The sequence below is a fragment of the Macaca mulatta genome, chromosome 3 (assembly GCF_049350105.2).
Source record: "Macaca mulatta isolate MMU2019108-1 chromosome 3, T2T-MMU8v2.0, whole genome shotgun sequence".
Classification (NCBI taxonomy): Eukaryota; Metazoa; Chordata; class Mammalia; order Primates; family Cercopithecidae; genus Macaca; species Macaca mulatta.
In genome coordinates this window covers 181,579,427-181,597,392 of record NC_133408.1, presented here as the reverse complement: position 1 = coordinate 181,597,392, position 17,966 = coordinate 181,579,427, and the positions used below count along the sequence as shown (strand labels likewise).

Genomic DNA, 17,966 nt, shown 5'->3' with positions numbered 1-17,966 from the left:
TATACATCTTTTCTGCTCATATCGTGGCAATAATGGAATTTGCTGCCAAAATTCTGAACAGCTAACAATTTGATTACTATGGAAGAGAGGAGAAAGAACAGATACTGAGGGACCAATGAGGGTGTCTGCCACTCATTTAGGGTTCATAAGACATAGCATGCATTTAGTCACTCTCAGTAATCCTTTTATCTCTCTTAGGATTTAACATGATGAATACCTCCAGGTTTCACAGCACAAAATATTGGCTTGGGAAATTTTTACTAAATGTTGCAGTCAAGATTCTGGTAATCAGAATGAGAAAAGTCATGTAATTTATAAAATTTTAAGATTTATTTGACATATGTAAATATTACATAAGCATTTTATGAACACCAAAAATACCTAAATAAATACAAATTATGATTTCCCAATTCACATTCCAAAACTTGTCAACATCCCATCTTCAGACTCTTGTTCTTTTGGAGCCACAGTCCTATTGTCCCAACCACAGAAACAACATTCTGCAGAAGAACTGTGCTATGCACAAATGCATAAACAGATGAAATAAATTCATCACAAGTCAAGCACTCCCCCTACCTGTCCAGTGCTTCTTTGGCTTTCCACTGAGTTCCATATCCTATGGTGAGGTACAGTATTTTGTAAATTTGTACTCATATGGTGTTAATTTGATTATCTAGCACTTGCCTTTGAGCTTAGGCTGGCTCCCCTGGATTTTAAGATTTTTGGAACCATTCTTGATTCAGTTTCTTAAATACTAATCACTTCCCTCTACTTACCAACTCTGGCAATATCCTCTTTTCCAGAACAAGCCTAGAAACCTTAGCGGAAGGAAGAGTTCAGTTACTGTTACCCAGCAAGTGTGAGGACACTTTTTCTGTCTTGTCCCACAGTGTTCTTTTCACCTTTCTTTTTCCTTCTTTTCTCTCTGAAACCTTTTTTCCTTTTCTCTTTGCACTGCCCCCAATTCCTCTGCTTTCAGTCAGTCTAGTGGCTCCCAGTGACCACCTATCCACTGCTGAGCCCTTACTCAGGGCTCTGTAGCTAAACCACAAACATTTAACTCATCATGTGCACCCCAATGTATTCTCTAATGTGGAAGAATTTCCCATTATACTTTAATAGACAATGAAACAATGTGATGATTTCCATTATCCATGGATTCAATGGCCATGCAAAATACATGATAAATACATGCCTCAAAAAAGTTTCTTAGAGAATGTGCCTTATTTTAAAATACTTACATACCAAAAACAATTACAGAATGAGCTGAAAATCAGGCACTCAAAAGCCTAAGAGTCAGATCAGCAATCACAAAACTGAATTCCTCAGACCATTGGGAAAACTGCCAACAGAAAACCTTGCCCCCAAACCATCAGGTGAATCTAGGTATTGTTTACTGAAATTCCGCTATTTTTTGAAACAAAGAATCTTCTTTGCTGTTGTTTTCAGTTTAGGATGTGTGATAATAATGAGAACAGAATGTCCTGGAGAGTAAAGGGTGGCAAAAATCAGACAAATGGATTTGGTCCCCATATCCATCCCTGCATAAAAGGGGAGATACTGGACCAGTGTAGCAACTGAATATGGAATGTAGAGGATGAGGAAATAGATCATCAGCTTCATAGCACCTACATGAGCTTCCGTCTGGGGATTCCAGAAACCAGTGGCATTTTTCTGCATCTTCCGTATATGTCTCCTCAAGGAGTATATTAGCAAGGAAGCAGAAGTCACATTAATGATGAACTGGAGAGATGAGCTCAAGACAAAAGAAACCACTAAAGACAAGATGCCCTCACTGATATTAAAGGATGTGTTATTTCTCTTAGTCACAAGTTCAGGAAAAGGTGATGCCTGGCTAAGCGTGATATACAGGCAAGTGGTGAAAGCAGAAATCAGCATACAGGCCGGCAGCAGTCTGGGGATCTTTGGGGAGATATTCCGCTTCAGCAGGAGAAACACTGAGTGTTGGAAGTTGGTAATCTTCACACAGTACAAGCTGTTGAGCAAGGTCACAAACCAGAGACTGCTTGAGTCCAAAAACATGAAACACAACACGAAAAAAGCAGACAGGTAGACTGACCTTTCCTTATTTGAAGAGACGAAATAGATGGTGTTCACCAGAAATAGTCCCAGCATAAAAAACCTGGTGATGCCCAAGCTGAACAGGATCCTTTCAGAAGAGGAGATTCTATGGCTTTTGACCCAAGTTTTGTAATTGACCACTGTAATAAACAGACTCATAATGATTCCTACAAAATTTAAAATAACTGAGGCAATAATAGCAGAGAAATGGAATAACCAAAGCATCTTTACTCATTGAGGATTCAGCAGTTGTGGTGCTGATAGTGGGGGCAGGAGAAATACCAAAATGTATAAACAGACACCAGTATCTAGCCAGGAAGGACATCTCCTTTTTAATTTTTCCCCAGCGTGGCAAATGAGCCATCCATGATCTAAGGGCCAGCTGCTTTTACTGAGATGCAAATCTTCCAAGGATTGCATTACTATTCCTTCATTTGTATCCTGTTCTCCTAGACATGCCTAATTACAGCGAGCCTAGGTGATCCTGGGAGTCCAATCCTCCAAGAGCAGGAGGGTGAGAGGGAGGAGTCACAACAGGCTCCAAAAACTTAGAATCCAAATCGGAGAGCTCGAGTCCAGCAATGTTTCTGTCACTGTTTTACGGTAAAGTTTTTCTTCATAAAAATGCCAGAATATGGCGGAAATCCTCATTGCTCACTCCTACCCACCCACCTTCTAGCCTCATATTCATAGATGACCAGAATCCAATTTCTCTCTCTCCTCTAATCTGTTGCTGCCACAACCGGTTTCTCCAACTGTAATTCTGGCCATGCCAATGCCACTCTTCAACTTAGTGACTCACCTACAGTGATTTACAGTGATCTAATAGATCAAGTTCAAAGACCCAATATCTCCTTGAAAAAACCTTTCTCAATGAATCCCATCCTTTCTGATACCCTTTGCTTTGCATTCTCTATCTACATACATAGATTTGTGCCATAACCATTTGCTATGTTCTGGTTTTTCTTAAAAAAAATTAAGTCAACCCTTGTAGGTGTTTCCTTTATAAACCTGGGTTTATGTTTAGATCACATATGGCTATTTTCTCTTAGGCATTTAACTGTCAATCCACGTACCCTGAAATGAGATACACAGTAATGCATTGGTTGCAGTTTTGTGAGCCAAACAGCTAGGCATCTCATTGCTGGATTTCTCTGTACTTGCTCAGATGGGAAATGGCACAATATCCCTGGCAAATGATATTATGGCGGACCACAGGTGAATGTAAGAGTATGGCATCTCTTATCTACTCCAGCAGCTGAATGAAACCAAGGTGCAATCCTGGATGCGGCCACATATGTTACCAAATTAGCATCAAGGTACAGCACAAAGTCCTACTGCCAAGTCCAGATAGAAATAGACAAGAAAAAGGAGCTAAGATATAATGATAATCAGGTCCAGAAGAGGGGAACACATTCATGAGGCCCTTTAAGACAGATGACAGGACGGCAAGCCTGGAGAAATTCTCTGACCTTGTGCCCAGGTGCTTACAGAAGCTTTTTATTCAAAACTAACAGGCACTGATAGAGGCATGCCCACATATCAGTTAAATAGGCAAACAGAATGAGCCAGGAAGACTATGACTAAAAGGAAAATTATAGCACAGATTTCCAATTAATTATCCGTAGATGGCTGCATTAAAGTGAAGTTACAGTATTACTAACATCACATTTAAATAAAATAAATAATATAGAGTAAACCATAAGAAATAAATGTGGCCAAAAGAGCAGGAATCCCAGAATTAGATAGTAACAGACTCTATCCAGAATGTACTATACCAACTTGTTGGGTTCTGTGTAGGAGGAAGTGCTGTAATTAAGATGTGATAAAGTTGGCTAGCACAATCAATGAATGAGCTCATTCAGTTAGAAGTTATTTCCACAAGGGTCAGTATAGGAAAAGTGTTAGCAGAACCCTTTCTCCCTCTGCATGAGAATTTGACCTACAGTTAAAATTCCTAGCTGTTTTCCTTACCAACCTGAGAAGGGTGAGAACATCAACTATGTTTCTAGACCAAAAAAAAAAAAAAAAGACTCCTGATTGGCAAATTGCATCTTGACTGGAAGGAACTGTAAGTGAACTGTAATAAGTATCTTACAGAGACTGCACGCCTTGGGCTTCCTTCTCATGTGCCTGTATCTTGACTCAACCCTAGAAGCTTTGTCTACAAAATTATAACATGATAAATTGGATCTTTTGGGACACGAAGCTTTTAATTTACGGCAGCTCCCAGCCTTACTCTAATGTGTATCTCTTATTATTGTACCTGAACTGTATGGCCTGCATCAAAGACTCTGCAAAAGAGGAAGGCCTGACACTGCCCTGCTGGTAAATTAGGTCCCTCAACTCTATCCGTCTGAGTAGGCTGGTACCACAGTGGACTAAGACAGTCTTGTAAGTTTGAATATTTACTAGAGCCCAAGAAGACCAACTAGCAGGCATTGCAGGCATGGGTCCAAACTCTGCTTCTTGACAGGTCTGTAAGAAAAGCTTTAGGGCAGGCCGGGCGCGGTGGCTCAGGCCTGTAATCCCAGCACTTTGGGAGGCCGAGACAGGCGGATCACGAGGTCAGGAGATCAAGACCATCCTGGCTAACACGGTGAAACCCCGTCTCTACTAAAAAATACAAAAAACTAGCCAGGCGAGGTGGCGGGCGCCTGTAGTCCCAGCTACTCGAGAGGCTGAGGCAGGAGAATGGCATAAACCCGGGAGGCGGAGCTTGCAGTGAGCTGAGATCCGGCCACGGCACTCCAGCCTGGGCGACAGAGCGAGACTTCGTCTCAAAAAAAAAAAAAAAAAAAAAAAAAAAAAGAAAAGTTTTAGGGCAAATTGTCAAAGCAAATGAATGGCACTTAACTTATTTGATGACAGCTCTGAAGAATTAGGTCAGTCATGAAGAAACAGGAATTTAAAAGTTTGAAATTTTTTCAAAAAAGTATACATGGCACTTACGAGAAAGAAGAAACCTTCCATTTTTTGTGTTTTTTTTTAAATGCTTACTATGTTCCCAGCAGTGCACCAGGCATCCTAGGAGGAGTATATGGTTATCCTATTTATGAGTGAGGAAAATGAAGATCAGGGAAAATAAGTGACTGCTTAACACCAGAGCAAATGCCTTGGCCCATTTTCTGCTGCTGTAACAGAATACCACAGATTGGGAAATTTATAAAGAAGTCTAGTGGCTCACAGTTCTGGAAGCTGGGAAGTCCAAAAGCATGGTGCTGGCATCAGCTCGGCATCTAATGAGGGACTACTTAGTACTTCATAACATGGCAGAGGGCAAGAATGTGTACATGAGAACAAGACAGGAAAAGGGGGCCAAACTCCTGCAATAACAAACCCACTCCTGCATTAATCCATTCATGAGGGCAAAGCCCTCATGACCCAGTCACCTCTTAAAGGCCCCACCTCTCAACACTGTTACGAGGGTACAATTACATTCTGGCATGAGTTTTGGAGGGGACATCCAAACCATAGCAGCAAACGACTGGCTAAGCTGAAAGGTCTGAGACTGAGCTCTTTCTACTATACTAGACTTCCCTCACTGGTTCTTTCATTCTATAAACTGGTTATCAGCCAGGCACTGTTAGGTGCTGGGGAAACAGAGAAGAATCACCCACAGCACACCTGCCTTCAAAGAATATATGAAATGGTAAAAAAAAAAAAAAAAAAAAAGACAGATGAATAGACAATTAGAATTGAGAGTTTTAGATGCCATAATAAGGAAACACAAGGAGCACAACAGGAGTGTTCAGGAGGCACACTTGATCCAGTTTTGGCAGTTCAGGAACTGAGAAGACATATACATTCAGTCTTAAAGGATGCAAAGAGATTATCCAAAAAAAGCTAAGGTAGGGAGAAAGAAGGACATTGCAAGCAGAGAACTCTACATGCAGACTAAGAGGTGATAGTGTATGGTGGATTCAGAAAACAGAAGAGGGGAGGGGTACAAGGATAGGAAGAGAAACAGTGGGAGATGAAACTGAAAAGATAAATCAGGAAGTATCTATGCCATAGTAGGTACAGAATTTGGACATAATTATTACACGAATGTGATCAGAGGCACGTACAACATTAGAAAAAACACACAGAATAAGTGCTTAGCTTCACCTAAAAGAATCATAGAAAGGTTCCTGGAGGAGGGAGGTCTTGAAGAATAAGAGAAGTTGACACAGTTGGTAAGAAAGATAATTCTAGGTATAGAAAGCAGCACATGGAAAAGCATAGCAGCAAGAAGAGTATGGCATATTTGGGAACTAGAAGCAGTTCAAAGTTCTTTTGGAGAAGCAAGGAACAAGAAGATGAAACTAAAAAGAAAACAGAGGCCAAATGATGACTGGCTTTATGCTGTAAACTAAGTAGTCTGGACTTTACCCAAAGCAATGGACAGCCACTGCAAGACTTTTAAGAGGGGAGCATTACTCCCCTCTTTTCACTGTATGAAGAATACAATCCAAGTAACAAGGAAAGGCTTTGCTGGAAGGGGATGGAGCTGGAAACAGGAAACTAGTTAGAATCCTGTTGCAATCCCTCTGATGGGCTGAAAAGAGTGGAAATGGAGACCAGGAAACATGTGAGAGAAATGTTTTGAAGTACAACAAAGGGGATCTGGCAACTAAATGGATATTGAGGTTGTAGGAGAAGGCAGAATCTGGAATGATTTCTAGAATTCTGGTGCACTTTGAACACACACACACACACACGCACGTACACTTACATGTCTTTTAGTGAGTATCTTTATCGTCTGCACTAGCTTTTTAATAAAGAGATTACTTATATGAGAGGTCTGCCAAGAGGCAGAGGCTTAAAAAAGATTAGATGTGCAAGAGATCTTAGGTGGGTGGGAGCCAGAGGAAGTGAGCAGAGTATTCAGATAGCAATGTAGGTCTGACAGCTATAAAAGGGGAAGAGGTAAAGTGGGGTAGGGAATAATTGGGTAGAGAGAGTTCAAAAGTGCAGTAGAGGTCCAAGAAAACTTCAACCAAGCTGATGCAGAGTCCTTGGCCAAAATTGCCTGTTAGAGGGGTCCCATGTCTCAGCAAAACAGACTTGCCTTAGTACTCCACAGTGCTCCACCACTGGCTGGGAGAAGCCTGCAGGAAATGTGGCCTCACCGTAGTGGATCTCCCAAGCTGGAGCCATCAGCCAATTGAGCCTCCACAGCAGAGATCTGAGTGCACATTTTCAAGGTGACACAAAAGGGGTCTAGAGACAAACATCACCTGCACCAGGACCCTCAAGATAGGATGATCCCTTTATTATACCTGAAGCACCTGTTTCAGTGATGCAGCAATTAAATACTTGTTACTGTGTCTTTATGGCCCACTAAGTAATGTTTTTGAGAACAGAACCGTGTTCAAGGAACAAGCGTCTCGTACAGTGCTTGGTCTCGTACAGTGCTTGGTACACAATAAGTGTTAAATAAATGTTTGTGGCAGGAAGGAATGAACTGGAATCAAGGCTAGCCAGAATCAAAATGAAGTGAGAAATCTATTCATTCCTGGACTATTACAGCAACATCCAGGAGCTAGGCAGCGCTCATCCCTTTCTGAAGGGGGGATCTGCCAGCTGGGCAATAAGGGGAGAAGCCTGAAAAGCCAAGGATAACTCAGAAATCCTTCCTCTCTGGCTATGAATACCCTGTCTGGCCACAAATGGAAACTGAGATCAGATAGAATACGGCCAAGAAACTCCACTCATCAACTCCTGAAAATATGTATTTCAGAGTTAACCTGGAAATGTTGCTCAGACGATTGACCCAGCTCCACCAAGTCACAATGACAATTTAATGATAGTGTGGCCAACAAAATTTACTCACTCTACAAGCTCAAATGTGCTGAAAACAAGTCAGTTCTTTATTTTATCTATCAGTAATATGGTTTTTCTCCTAAGCCGCCACCTGCTGGTTGGGGAGGTGTTTAATCCAATGGGATAATGCAAACTGTGCAGACCAAAGGAAAATTTTTTCCCGTCATTTTAGAAATTAAGATATAAATCCCAGAACAACCCTAATGTTAATTTCCAGTTACATATGACCAAATGTCCAGTAATGTAATGGACATTCATGTTATGTTCAAATATACTCCTTTTTATTATGTCAAAATATGCTCCTTTTCACAAAATAACAACAACGACAGCAGTTTTATTGTGTGTTTACTCCATGTAGGACAGCACTTTTCATATGTTAATTCACTCCTTCCTTCCAACAACTTTATCCCAACACACACACGCACACAATTACTATTTCTATTTTACAAATGAAGAAAGTTAAATAGAGACTAGGTTAGGAAGTTTCCCCAAGGTCACCCAGTTCAAAAGGGCCAAAGCCAAATTTAAACACGGGTTGTCTGGCTTCAGGGTCCACATTCTTAGCCACAACAATCCACTTCTGAGAGTCCCATTAGGACTAGAAATCCACATTTCTGAATAATGCCATATGTATTAACTGAATATGTTTACAAATATGAGAATTCTTCAGGATATTAAGCAATATCTTTTCATTGACATGTCAAAATTGTTAATAACAGGAAGTAAATCAGCATCTAATACTTCTGTTTAAATAAAATTGATTAAACATAAAATTTGCTTATATTACATTTGATAAAACTGTAATTTTAAAACCAGGCAGGCATCTTGGTCGAAAATAAAAACAAAACCACTTGGTCTTTTGGCCAATCTACAAAATGACTACTTGAAAATGTACTTTAGCAAAATGATCATGAAATGCAACATTGAATTGGAATCTAGAATCTAAAGGTCTTAATTTTCTTTCCACTGTTTTCATCATTACACAATGGGTTTGTGGAAACTAGAATCATATGGAAATTGCTGTTGCTGCACAATCCAATATTAGCACAATAATAGCCTTCACTTACTCAGTACTTTACATAACACACTGTGCTAAAATGGCCAGTAGGGATCAGAAGAGGGGATCAGACAGGTAATTAAAGTAACTCACCTGAGGCCAAAAATCTTGGCCAGAATCAGAACTTGAGCCCACATTTACAGGACTGCAAAACTTTTGCTCTTTCCTTCAAGTCTACTATGTAATTTTATGTTTATCACTGTTAGTATCTAATTTAAGTTGAAACTAGTAATCAGACTCATTGTGTGGAGCTGATGATCATTAAAATACAGCACCGTGTGTTTATAGTGAGAGTGTTCTTACAACATTGTCATTTCCAAAACACTACTACTCCTGCGCCCTCCCCACTTCCGCAACCATCATACAGACAGAGGTCGTGAGAAGCATGGCTTTCACCTTGGAAGAGGTCCTCAGGGACCAGGGGCAAAGCAGTCAGGGTTTCTCTCCTAGTGATGTTATGGAACTGGTATCATGGGAGGGTCAGGAAGAATCCCGTAGTCTTGAGCCAGGCAAAAGGCTCACGGGCTCCACCCCAGGCCCTCTGTTACTCTAAGAGAAAATGGGTCCCTTGGATCCAGGCTTCAGGTGGCCAGACTCACACCGGAGCGTCTCTACAAATGTCTGCTTCAGTTTGCTGTTCCCCAGAATGACAATAAACGAGTGGCCAGCAGGATAAAACATTGTCATTACCTCGCCAATCATCTTAGCCATCTTGGTTTTTGGTAGGAAATTACCAAATGATGCAATTAAAAAGGCAAGAAAGTAAAGTAAGAAGAGAAAAAAGAAGGAAAGGATGATTCTGATGGCCCTCTTGTGGGCCTCAGTGCTTGGATCTCTGGAGCTTGTACTATTTTGCAGCATCTGCCGTGTGTGCCTCCCCAAGGAGAAGATGAGCAAAAAGTAGGAGGCCAGGGACACAACTAAGGGAGGCAGGTACCACAGAGTCCCAAGAACATGGATCAGATAATACTCATTCCTCTTCTTTCTGAAGTGTTCAGTCACATTCCTGGTGGCCTCAATTCCCCTAAGGACAGAATAGAGCTTAAACTCATTGATCAGAGATGCGGTACTACCACAGGATAAGAGCAGTACACCCAACAGCATCCATACCATCACCCTAGAAACTCTCCACTTGAGCCAGAGGAATGTGGGGTGAGAGAAAATGGCGATTTTCAAGCAGTAGAGGACACCAAGACAAGTGGCAAACCAAATGCTCAGATGGTTTGTAAAGGTCCAGAAAACATCAATAATTTGCATTATTATCCCTGAATCATGTTCGTTGACAGAGAATACTATTAAAAAACTATCAGTCAAGATAATACACAGCAGAATGATCCTTGAGAGTGCCAGGGTGGCGATGATGAAGTCAGACAAAGACATTCTCTTGGTCTTGAACCAGCTCCTACCATTGACCAAACCAATGAAACCATTGACCAGAATTCCCAGTGTGAACTGAGCGCCACACACAATCAGGAATACCCCCTCGGTGAGTCCCATCATGTCAGCAATTAGGCAGTCCTGATCTTTGTTCTTTCTGTTGATATGTAGAATCTCCTCACTGATTTGATATTTTTCTCGTTAATCTACTCCTCTACCTGTTGCTTCACTGTACCTGTCTCTCGTCTCTGCCCAATTTAGTCTGTCGTACAGCACAATTTAGGGAATCCTCTCTGGCTCTTTCAGGTTAGTCTGTCCTCTTCACAGATGATATGGATTGTCATATTCCATCTATGAACCTAAACTTAGCAGCTCTTTGCTAAAATGCAAATGAGTAGTGTCCAGTGTCACATAGAGAAGGAAGAGATCTAGGTCACAAAGATGATGGAGGACTTGGACTCAGTTTCAAAGGGTGTAGGGCTCTGAGCTACCCAAAACAGAAAGATGAGCGGCACCAAATGGAGGACGCTCAGAATTACTCAGAAGAGTAAAAAGTCTCATTCCTCAGGAGGGAGGACTCAGAGATACAGAAGAGGAATTCCACTAGGAGCCACTATCCACCTGGAGTGAGGTTTAAGTGCATAAAATTGTAAAAGTTCAGTGCCATCGATCCTGGATTAGAATGAAAAGGCCTGCTCCTTGGAGCCTGGCTTACATGCATGGAGATGGCGGTAAGCTACAAGCCAGCAAGAGAACCCTCACCAGAAAGTGGCCAAGCTTACATCCCGATCTTGGACTTGCAGTGGGAAGTCTCAGACCCATTCTGGATTTCTAGTCTGCTGTAATACTGCCAAGGGAAGCATAAGAACAATACTTCTGTTCTTAACCTAAGAGCTCCTCTGTTTAACAAGGGGCTATTAATTAAGGATCTTCACTCAGGATTACATGCAGAATTAAACAGTACTTAGTTTATATTAAAGTACGCTTATGTTCACTCTTTTTAAAGTTAATTGCTAAGGTTTGTGTACTTTTCATGTCCCACTCCCTTCCCTAAATTTAATGAGACATTAGTTTAAAACCTAAAGGACCGTGGGAATAACGATAAGATTTTACTTCTTCTTGCCGTGGAAGGTCATGGAAGAGAAAGGTAAGAGTAAAGAGTTGCTCACGTATATAGAGATAAAGTCAACAATGTATGAATAAGGAAGAATTAGGTTTAAGTACACAACACAAATAAGTGGCTTAGAGGAGAGGTATATTTGTGTTCCCCAAAGCAGTCCAGAGGCAAACTGTCCAGGCTGGTATGGTGGTTGCATGGTGATCGCAGATACCAGCTTCTTCTATCTTCCATTCTGAAGATTGCCTCATGGTCTAAGATGGCAACTGGAAATCCAGCCATGAAATGTCCACATTTCAGACAAAAAAGAAAAAGCTGTAGGATGAGAGTCTGGGGAAGCACACCAGATATGCCTCCCAAGAGTTACTCATATAAAAAGTTCCCTGAGAGCATCACCAAGTGACTTCTGCCTATAGCCCCTTGGCAACCCCTAACTGAAAAGAATAGGAATGCAGTGCATGCATTGCGCACCCTCTCACAACTGGGTTCTATAAATACAGAAGGGACAATAGATACTGGGTAGTGCATTGATCATGTTTATTTTCTATATTTTATGCTTTGACACTTTCGGGCCTTGCAGACCCAGAGAAGGCGTGCCCTCCCAAGGTTAGCTAATTCCTAGAGTTAGCAAACAACTTGCCTGAGAAAACACCTTGGATAAGCAAACCAGCCAATCCTGAATCCATACTGCCCCTCCCAACTACCTCCTTTGCTTAGGACATAGAAAACGAGCCCAGGACACTATGACCTTGCTTTCAATCACCCCAGGGCCAGGCACCTGATAACTAGGGACCATCTTGAGAGCCTGGAGCCTGCTGAAATTATTCAAACTACCCAGTCCTAAACTTGCTCAGCTTTCCACCAGTACCTTACTCATTGCTTCCCTATGAAAAACACAACAAAGGCTCTGGCTCATGTTTTCCCCTCTCCTTCTTCCTCCTGACCAACTCCAGTGCGTCCCTAAGTGGCCCTGCATGGCATAGCATGCCACCTCCTATTGGGAACTGTGAAATAAAAGACTCTTCTTTCAAAGCAGTTGTCTCCATGACATGATTAAAGCAGTTGTCTCCTACTGTACATGATTAAGGCAAGTCCCAGGTACATCGTAAAACAGGTGGGCAACTGGAAATCTTTTCCACAATATGGTTTTCTAACACAGAAAGCTAGAATCTACAACAGAAAGCTAGAATGCTTTAAAGTTACCTCACAGCCAGGCATGGTGGCTCATGCTTATCATCCCGGCGACCCAGGAGGCCAAGGTGAGAGCATCACTTGCACCCATGAGTTTGAGGCTGCAGTGAGCTATGACCGCATCGCTGCACTCCAGCCTGGGAGACAGAGCAAGACTCCAACATACGTACATATGTTATAAATAAAGGATAAATAAATAAAATTTAAAAATTAAAAATAAAGAAAATAACCAGTTTATAATGTGTTTGGCAGAAGAAAAAGAATAATCACTACTGTCTCAACTTCTCCTCTGAGCTCGACTAACATAATTAATGCCCTGCCAAGGAGCAGTCAGAAAGTCTACGGATAAACCATATTCAAAACTAAGCTCATTCTCTTTCCCCCTCTCAACTCTGCTCCCACATCCACGTTCCATAAACTCAGAAATGAAGTGCTACTATCCACACATGTCTCCGTGCAGGAACCTCAGAACCACCTCTGAATTGCATTTCCTCTTAGCGATAGTGGTTGTGTCACCACTAGATCTTGGGCAGAAGTTGTAAGAGATTCTCTGCGGTATTTCTAACACAGAGCCTAGCACAGGGTCTGGCACAAAATTGGTACACAATTCGCATTTGTCAAATCAATTTGAATCCCAAATGCCCCTCAAGTCACCTCTCATCCCCACTCTTGCTAACCTTTCTAGGCTTAGTACAGAGCTTCCTAACTGGCTCTAGGCTTTCTCCTTTTAGCCCTTCACTCTGTCTTTGTTGTTCTCCTTCTAAAGCACAATTCTGATAAGATGTCCTTGTTATCAAACCTTCTATTGCTCCCCATTGCCAAAGTTCTCTGAAAGCTTTCAAGGCTCTTTACTATCTAGCCCCAACCCACTTTCCATATCTCACCTTTGTTTCATAAACTTTTGTTTCTGGATCTTTGCTCATGCTGTTTTCTCTGCTGAAAGCTAACCTATCTATTCTCTCCTAAGCTACTCCTCACACCCTATCACAGTTAGCTACAAAGGTTTCTGCTTATCCTCCCTAACCGTCCATAAGCTTAATTGTGAATTCCTTCAGTGCAGGAATCCTGTTATATTCATCCCCACATTCAGGTCCTATATGGGTGCATGACATATAGCAGATGCCCAACTGACTTCAGAGTTTAAAAAGATACACAGATTGATTACAAATAGTTGTGGAAGATTAAAAGCATAAAACAAATCACTAACATGGAATAAGCTGTTTAGTAATTCATGAAAGTTAACAACAAAACAAGTCAGGTACAATAAACTATTTCAAGGTTAATATGCTTTGTAAATATCACATAAGACTTGGCAAGATGGACATAGTGACTTAAAAGAATTATATGGTCAGGTGCAGTGGCTCATACCTGTAATCCCAGCACTTTGCGAGGTTGAGGTGGGTGGATTACAAGGTCAAGAGATCGAGACCATCCTGGCCAACATCGTGAAACCCCATCTCTACTAAAAATACAAAAATTAACTGGGCGTGATGGTGCACACCTGTAGTTCCAGCTACTCGGGAAGCTGAGGCAGGAGAATCACTTGAACCTGGGAGGCAGAGGTTGCAGTGAGCCAAGATGGCACCGCTGCACTCCAGCCTGGCGACAGAGCGAGACTCCGTCTCAATAAATAAATAAATAAATAAATACCTTGTTTAAAATAAAAACTAGAATAATAATAACAGCCAACATGTATTGAGCACTTGTTTCAGTTACTATGTATTATATAGGTTATATGCACTGTGTTACTTATTGTGCTTTTCACAGCACGCCTATGAAGGAGGAATTATTATCCTTGTTTTACTTCCAGGAAAACAAAACAACAAAGATCTGAGGCAGATAAAGTTAATTAACTCACGAGAGAGACCACTCAACTGTCGAGTGGAGAAGCAGTAATTCAAATCCAGGCTGACTGCACAGCCTTAATTCTGAACTATTATTATAGACCACCTTTTTTTCAAATGACAGGTAAGGCAGAGAAACTAAATGTCAAGGTGTGCACCTACAATGGCAAAACAAGACTCTGACATGGCAGAGAAAAAATGATGAAGAATAAAGAGACAAAAAAAAAAAAAAAAAAAAGCATTTAATCGTGCCTGTAGTCCCAGCACTTTGGGAGACTGAGGTAGACAGATCACTTGAGGTAAGGAGTTCGAGACCGGCCTGGCCAACATGGTGAAACCCTGTCTCTACTAAAAATACAAAAATTAGCCAGGTCGTGTGGTATGCACCTGTAATCCCAGCTACTTGGGAGGCTGAGACAGGAGAATCACTTGAACCCACGAGGCAGAGGTTGCAGTGAGCCAAGATTGTATCACTGCATTCCAGCCTGGGCAACAGAGCAAGACTCCATCTCAAAAATAAATAAATAAATAAATAATTTCATTATTGTGGTTGCATGATGCTGACAACCTAAAAAGTTACACACTATCCTAGTACAGACTGTGGGACTGGCCCAGAAGCAAATTACAATAGTGAGGGGAGACTTCAATGCTGCTAATGCCTGCCAAAAATCTCATTCTCTAAAAAGTGGGTCTGACAAATTCTTAAACAACATTCTTGATTATTTCAACTGGTAATGAGTAAACAATGAAAGGAGCAGACGCTCTGAACTTACTCTAACCAGTAAAAAGACAGTGCTTGACATAAAGGAAGACGAATATGTTAAGATAACATGGTAGAGAAACTGACTCATTTCTTGTAAGATCATTAAACTGAAAATCAGAAAGAATTAAGAGGTAGAGGTATTCTCCTTCACTTACAACTCTCCCTCCAACCAAAACCGATTAAATTCCCAGTGTGATTTAGATGCACGCTGCATGGGTCACTCTTGAAAGGTTGGCTGTGGGATGTTCACTGCAGCACTATTCACAATAGCAAAGACATGGAATCAATCTAAATGTCCATCAATGGTAGACTGGATGAAGGAAAAATGGTACATATACACCGTGGAATACTATGCAGTCATAAAAAAGAATGAGATCATGTCTTTGCAGGAACATGGATGGAGCTGGAGACCACTATTCTTGGCAAACTAATGCAGGAACAGAAAACCAAATACCTAATGTTCTCACGTGTAAGAGTGAGGTAAATGATGAGAACACATGGACACAGAGAGGGGAACGGCAGACACTGGGACCTACTAGAGGGTGAAGAGTAGGAGTGAGAGGATCAGGAAAAATAACTAATGGGTACTAGACTTAATACCTGGGTGACTAAATAATCTGTACAACAAATGCCCATGACAGGAGTTAACCTATGGAACAAACCTACACATGTACCCCTGAATGTAAAAGTTTGGAAAATCTACATTCTCCGTAAGGAATCTGACAGATTTCTAACACTTTCTGATTTTAGTGGTAATATCAATGAATTTGATTAATATTATACAATAAATGTGTCAACACTTGAAGAAAGTAAAAGGTTGCTGGTATGGTTTGGCTCTGTGTCCCCACCCAAATCTCATCTCAAATTGTCATCCCCACATGTCAAGGGAGGGACCTGGTGGTGATTGGATCATGGAGACGGTTTCCCCCATGCTATTCTTGGGATAGTGAGGGAGTTCTCCAAGATCTGATGGTTTTAAAAGTGACAGTTTCCCCTGCTTGCTGTCTCTCTCCTGCCACCACATAAGATGAGCCTTGCTTCCCCTTTGCCTTCCACCATAATTGTAAGTTTCCTGAGGCCTTTCCAGCCATGTGGAACTGTGAGTCAATTAAATCTCTTTTGTTTATAAATTACCCAGTCTCAGGTAGTATCTTTACAGCAGTGTGAAAATGGACTAATACAGAGAACTGGTCCTGGGAATAGGGCACTGCTATAACAATAACCTAAAAATGTAGAAACGACTTTGGAACTGGGTAAAAGGCTGAGGTTGGAACAGTTCAGGGGGCTCAGAAGACAGGAAAATGTGGGTAAGTTAGGAACTTTAGCCTAGAGACTTGCTGAATGTCTTTGACCAAAATGCTGATAGTGATATGGACAATGAAGTCCAGGCTGTAGTGGTCTCAGATGGAGATAAATAACTTAATTGGGAACTAGAGTAAAGCTCACTCATGCTATGCTTTAGCAAAGAGATTGGCGGCATTTTGCCCCTGCCCTAGAGATCTGTGGAACGTTGAACTTGGGAGAGATGTTTAGGGTATCTGGCAGAAGAAATCTCTAAGCAGCAAAGCATTCAAGAGGTAACCTGGCTTATTCTGAAAGTGTTCATTTATACGCATTCACAGAGTTTGAAATTGAACCTTATGTTTAAGAGAAGCAGAGCATAAAGGTTTGGAAAATGTGCAGCCTGACCATGTGGTAGAAAAGAAAAACCAACTCTCTGAGAAGGAATTCGAGTTGGCTGAAGAAATTTGCATAAGTAACAAGGAGCCAAATGTTAATAGCCAAGACAATGGGGAAAATGTGTCTAGGGCATGTCAGAGACCTTCATGGTAGCCCCTCTTATCACAGGCCCAGAGGCCTTGGAGGGAAAAATAGTTTCCTGGGCCACGCCCAGGGGCCAACTTCTCTGTGCAGCCTCAGGACTTGGTTCCATGCATCCCAGCGGATCCAGCACCAGCCATGGCTAAAAGGAGCCCTCAAGGAGAACCTCTGCTACAGCAATGTGGAAAGAAAATGTGGGGTTGTAGACCCCCAATAGAGTCCCCACTGGGGCACTGCCTAGTGGAGCTGTGAGAAGAGGGCACCCATCCTCCAGACCCCAGAAAGGTAGATCCACTGACAGTTTCCACCATGTGCCTGGAAATGCTGCAAGTATACAACACCAGCCCATGAAAGCAGACACAGGGGCTGTACCTTGCTGAGCCATAGGAAGGCAGGGACAGCTGCCCAAGACCAAGACTGTGGGTGCTCGCCTCTTACATCAGATGCCCTGGGGTGGCCTACATGTGAGACATAGAGTCAAAGGAGATTATTTCAGAGCCTTAAGATTTAATGACTGCTCTGCCAAGTTTCAGACTTGCATGAGGCCTGTAGCCCCTTTATTTTGGTCAATTTCTCCCATTTGGACCGGAAACATTTGCCCAATGCCTGTACCCTCATTGTATCTTAGAAGTAACTAACTTTATTTTACAGGGTCATAGGTGGAAGGGACTTGGCTTGTCTCAGATGAGACTTTGGACTTGGTCTTTTGAGTTAATGCTGGAATGAGTTAAGACTTTGGGGGACTGTTGAGAAGGCATGATTGGTTTTGAAATGTGAAAAGGACCTGAGATTTGGGAGGGTCTGGGGCAGGATGATATGGTTTGGTTATGTCCCCACCCAAATCTCATCTCGAATTGTTGTCCCCACGTGTCAAGGTAGGGACCTGGTAGGTGACAGGATCATGGG

At 41.8% G+C, this 17,966-nt stretch overlaps 2 protein-coding genes across 2 annotated transcripts; both read right to left on the bottom strand.

Annotated features, from left to right (window-relative positions):
• Positions 1 to 311: 311 nt before the first annotated feature.
• TAS2R4 (taste 2 receptor member 4) lies at positions 312 to 5,754 on the bottom strand. The gene has a single exon (XM_015135084.3). It carries the CDS (start codon positions 2,305 to 2,307, stop codon positions 1,408 to 1,410), a length of 900 nt encoding a protein of 299 aa, XP_014990570.2. The 5' UTR covers positions 2,308 to 5,754; the 3' UTR covers positions 312 to 1,407.
• On the bottom strand, positions 312 to 15,174 carry TAS2R3 (taste 2 receptor member 3). Its single transcript, XM_077997572.1, has one exon. It carries the CDS (start codon positions 10,445 to 10,447, stop codon positions 9,497 to 9,499), a length of 951 nt encoding a protein of 316 aa, XP_077853698.1. The 5' UTR covers positions 10,448 to 15,174; the 3' UTR covers positions 312 to 9,496.
• Between the last annotated feature and the right edge of the window lie 2,792 nt (positions 15,175 to 17,966).

What these genes read in the sequence shown, in the direction of transcription:
- TAS2R4 (XM_015135084.3), bottom strand. Translation starts at nt 2,307, where the DNA reads ATGCTTTGGTTATTCCATTTCTCTGCTATTATTGCCTCAGTTATTTTA.
- TAS2R3 (XM_077997572.1), bottom strand. Translation starts at nt 10,447, where the DNA reads ATGATGGGACTCACCGAGGGGGTATTCCTGATTGTGTGTGGCGCTCAG.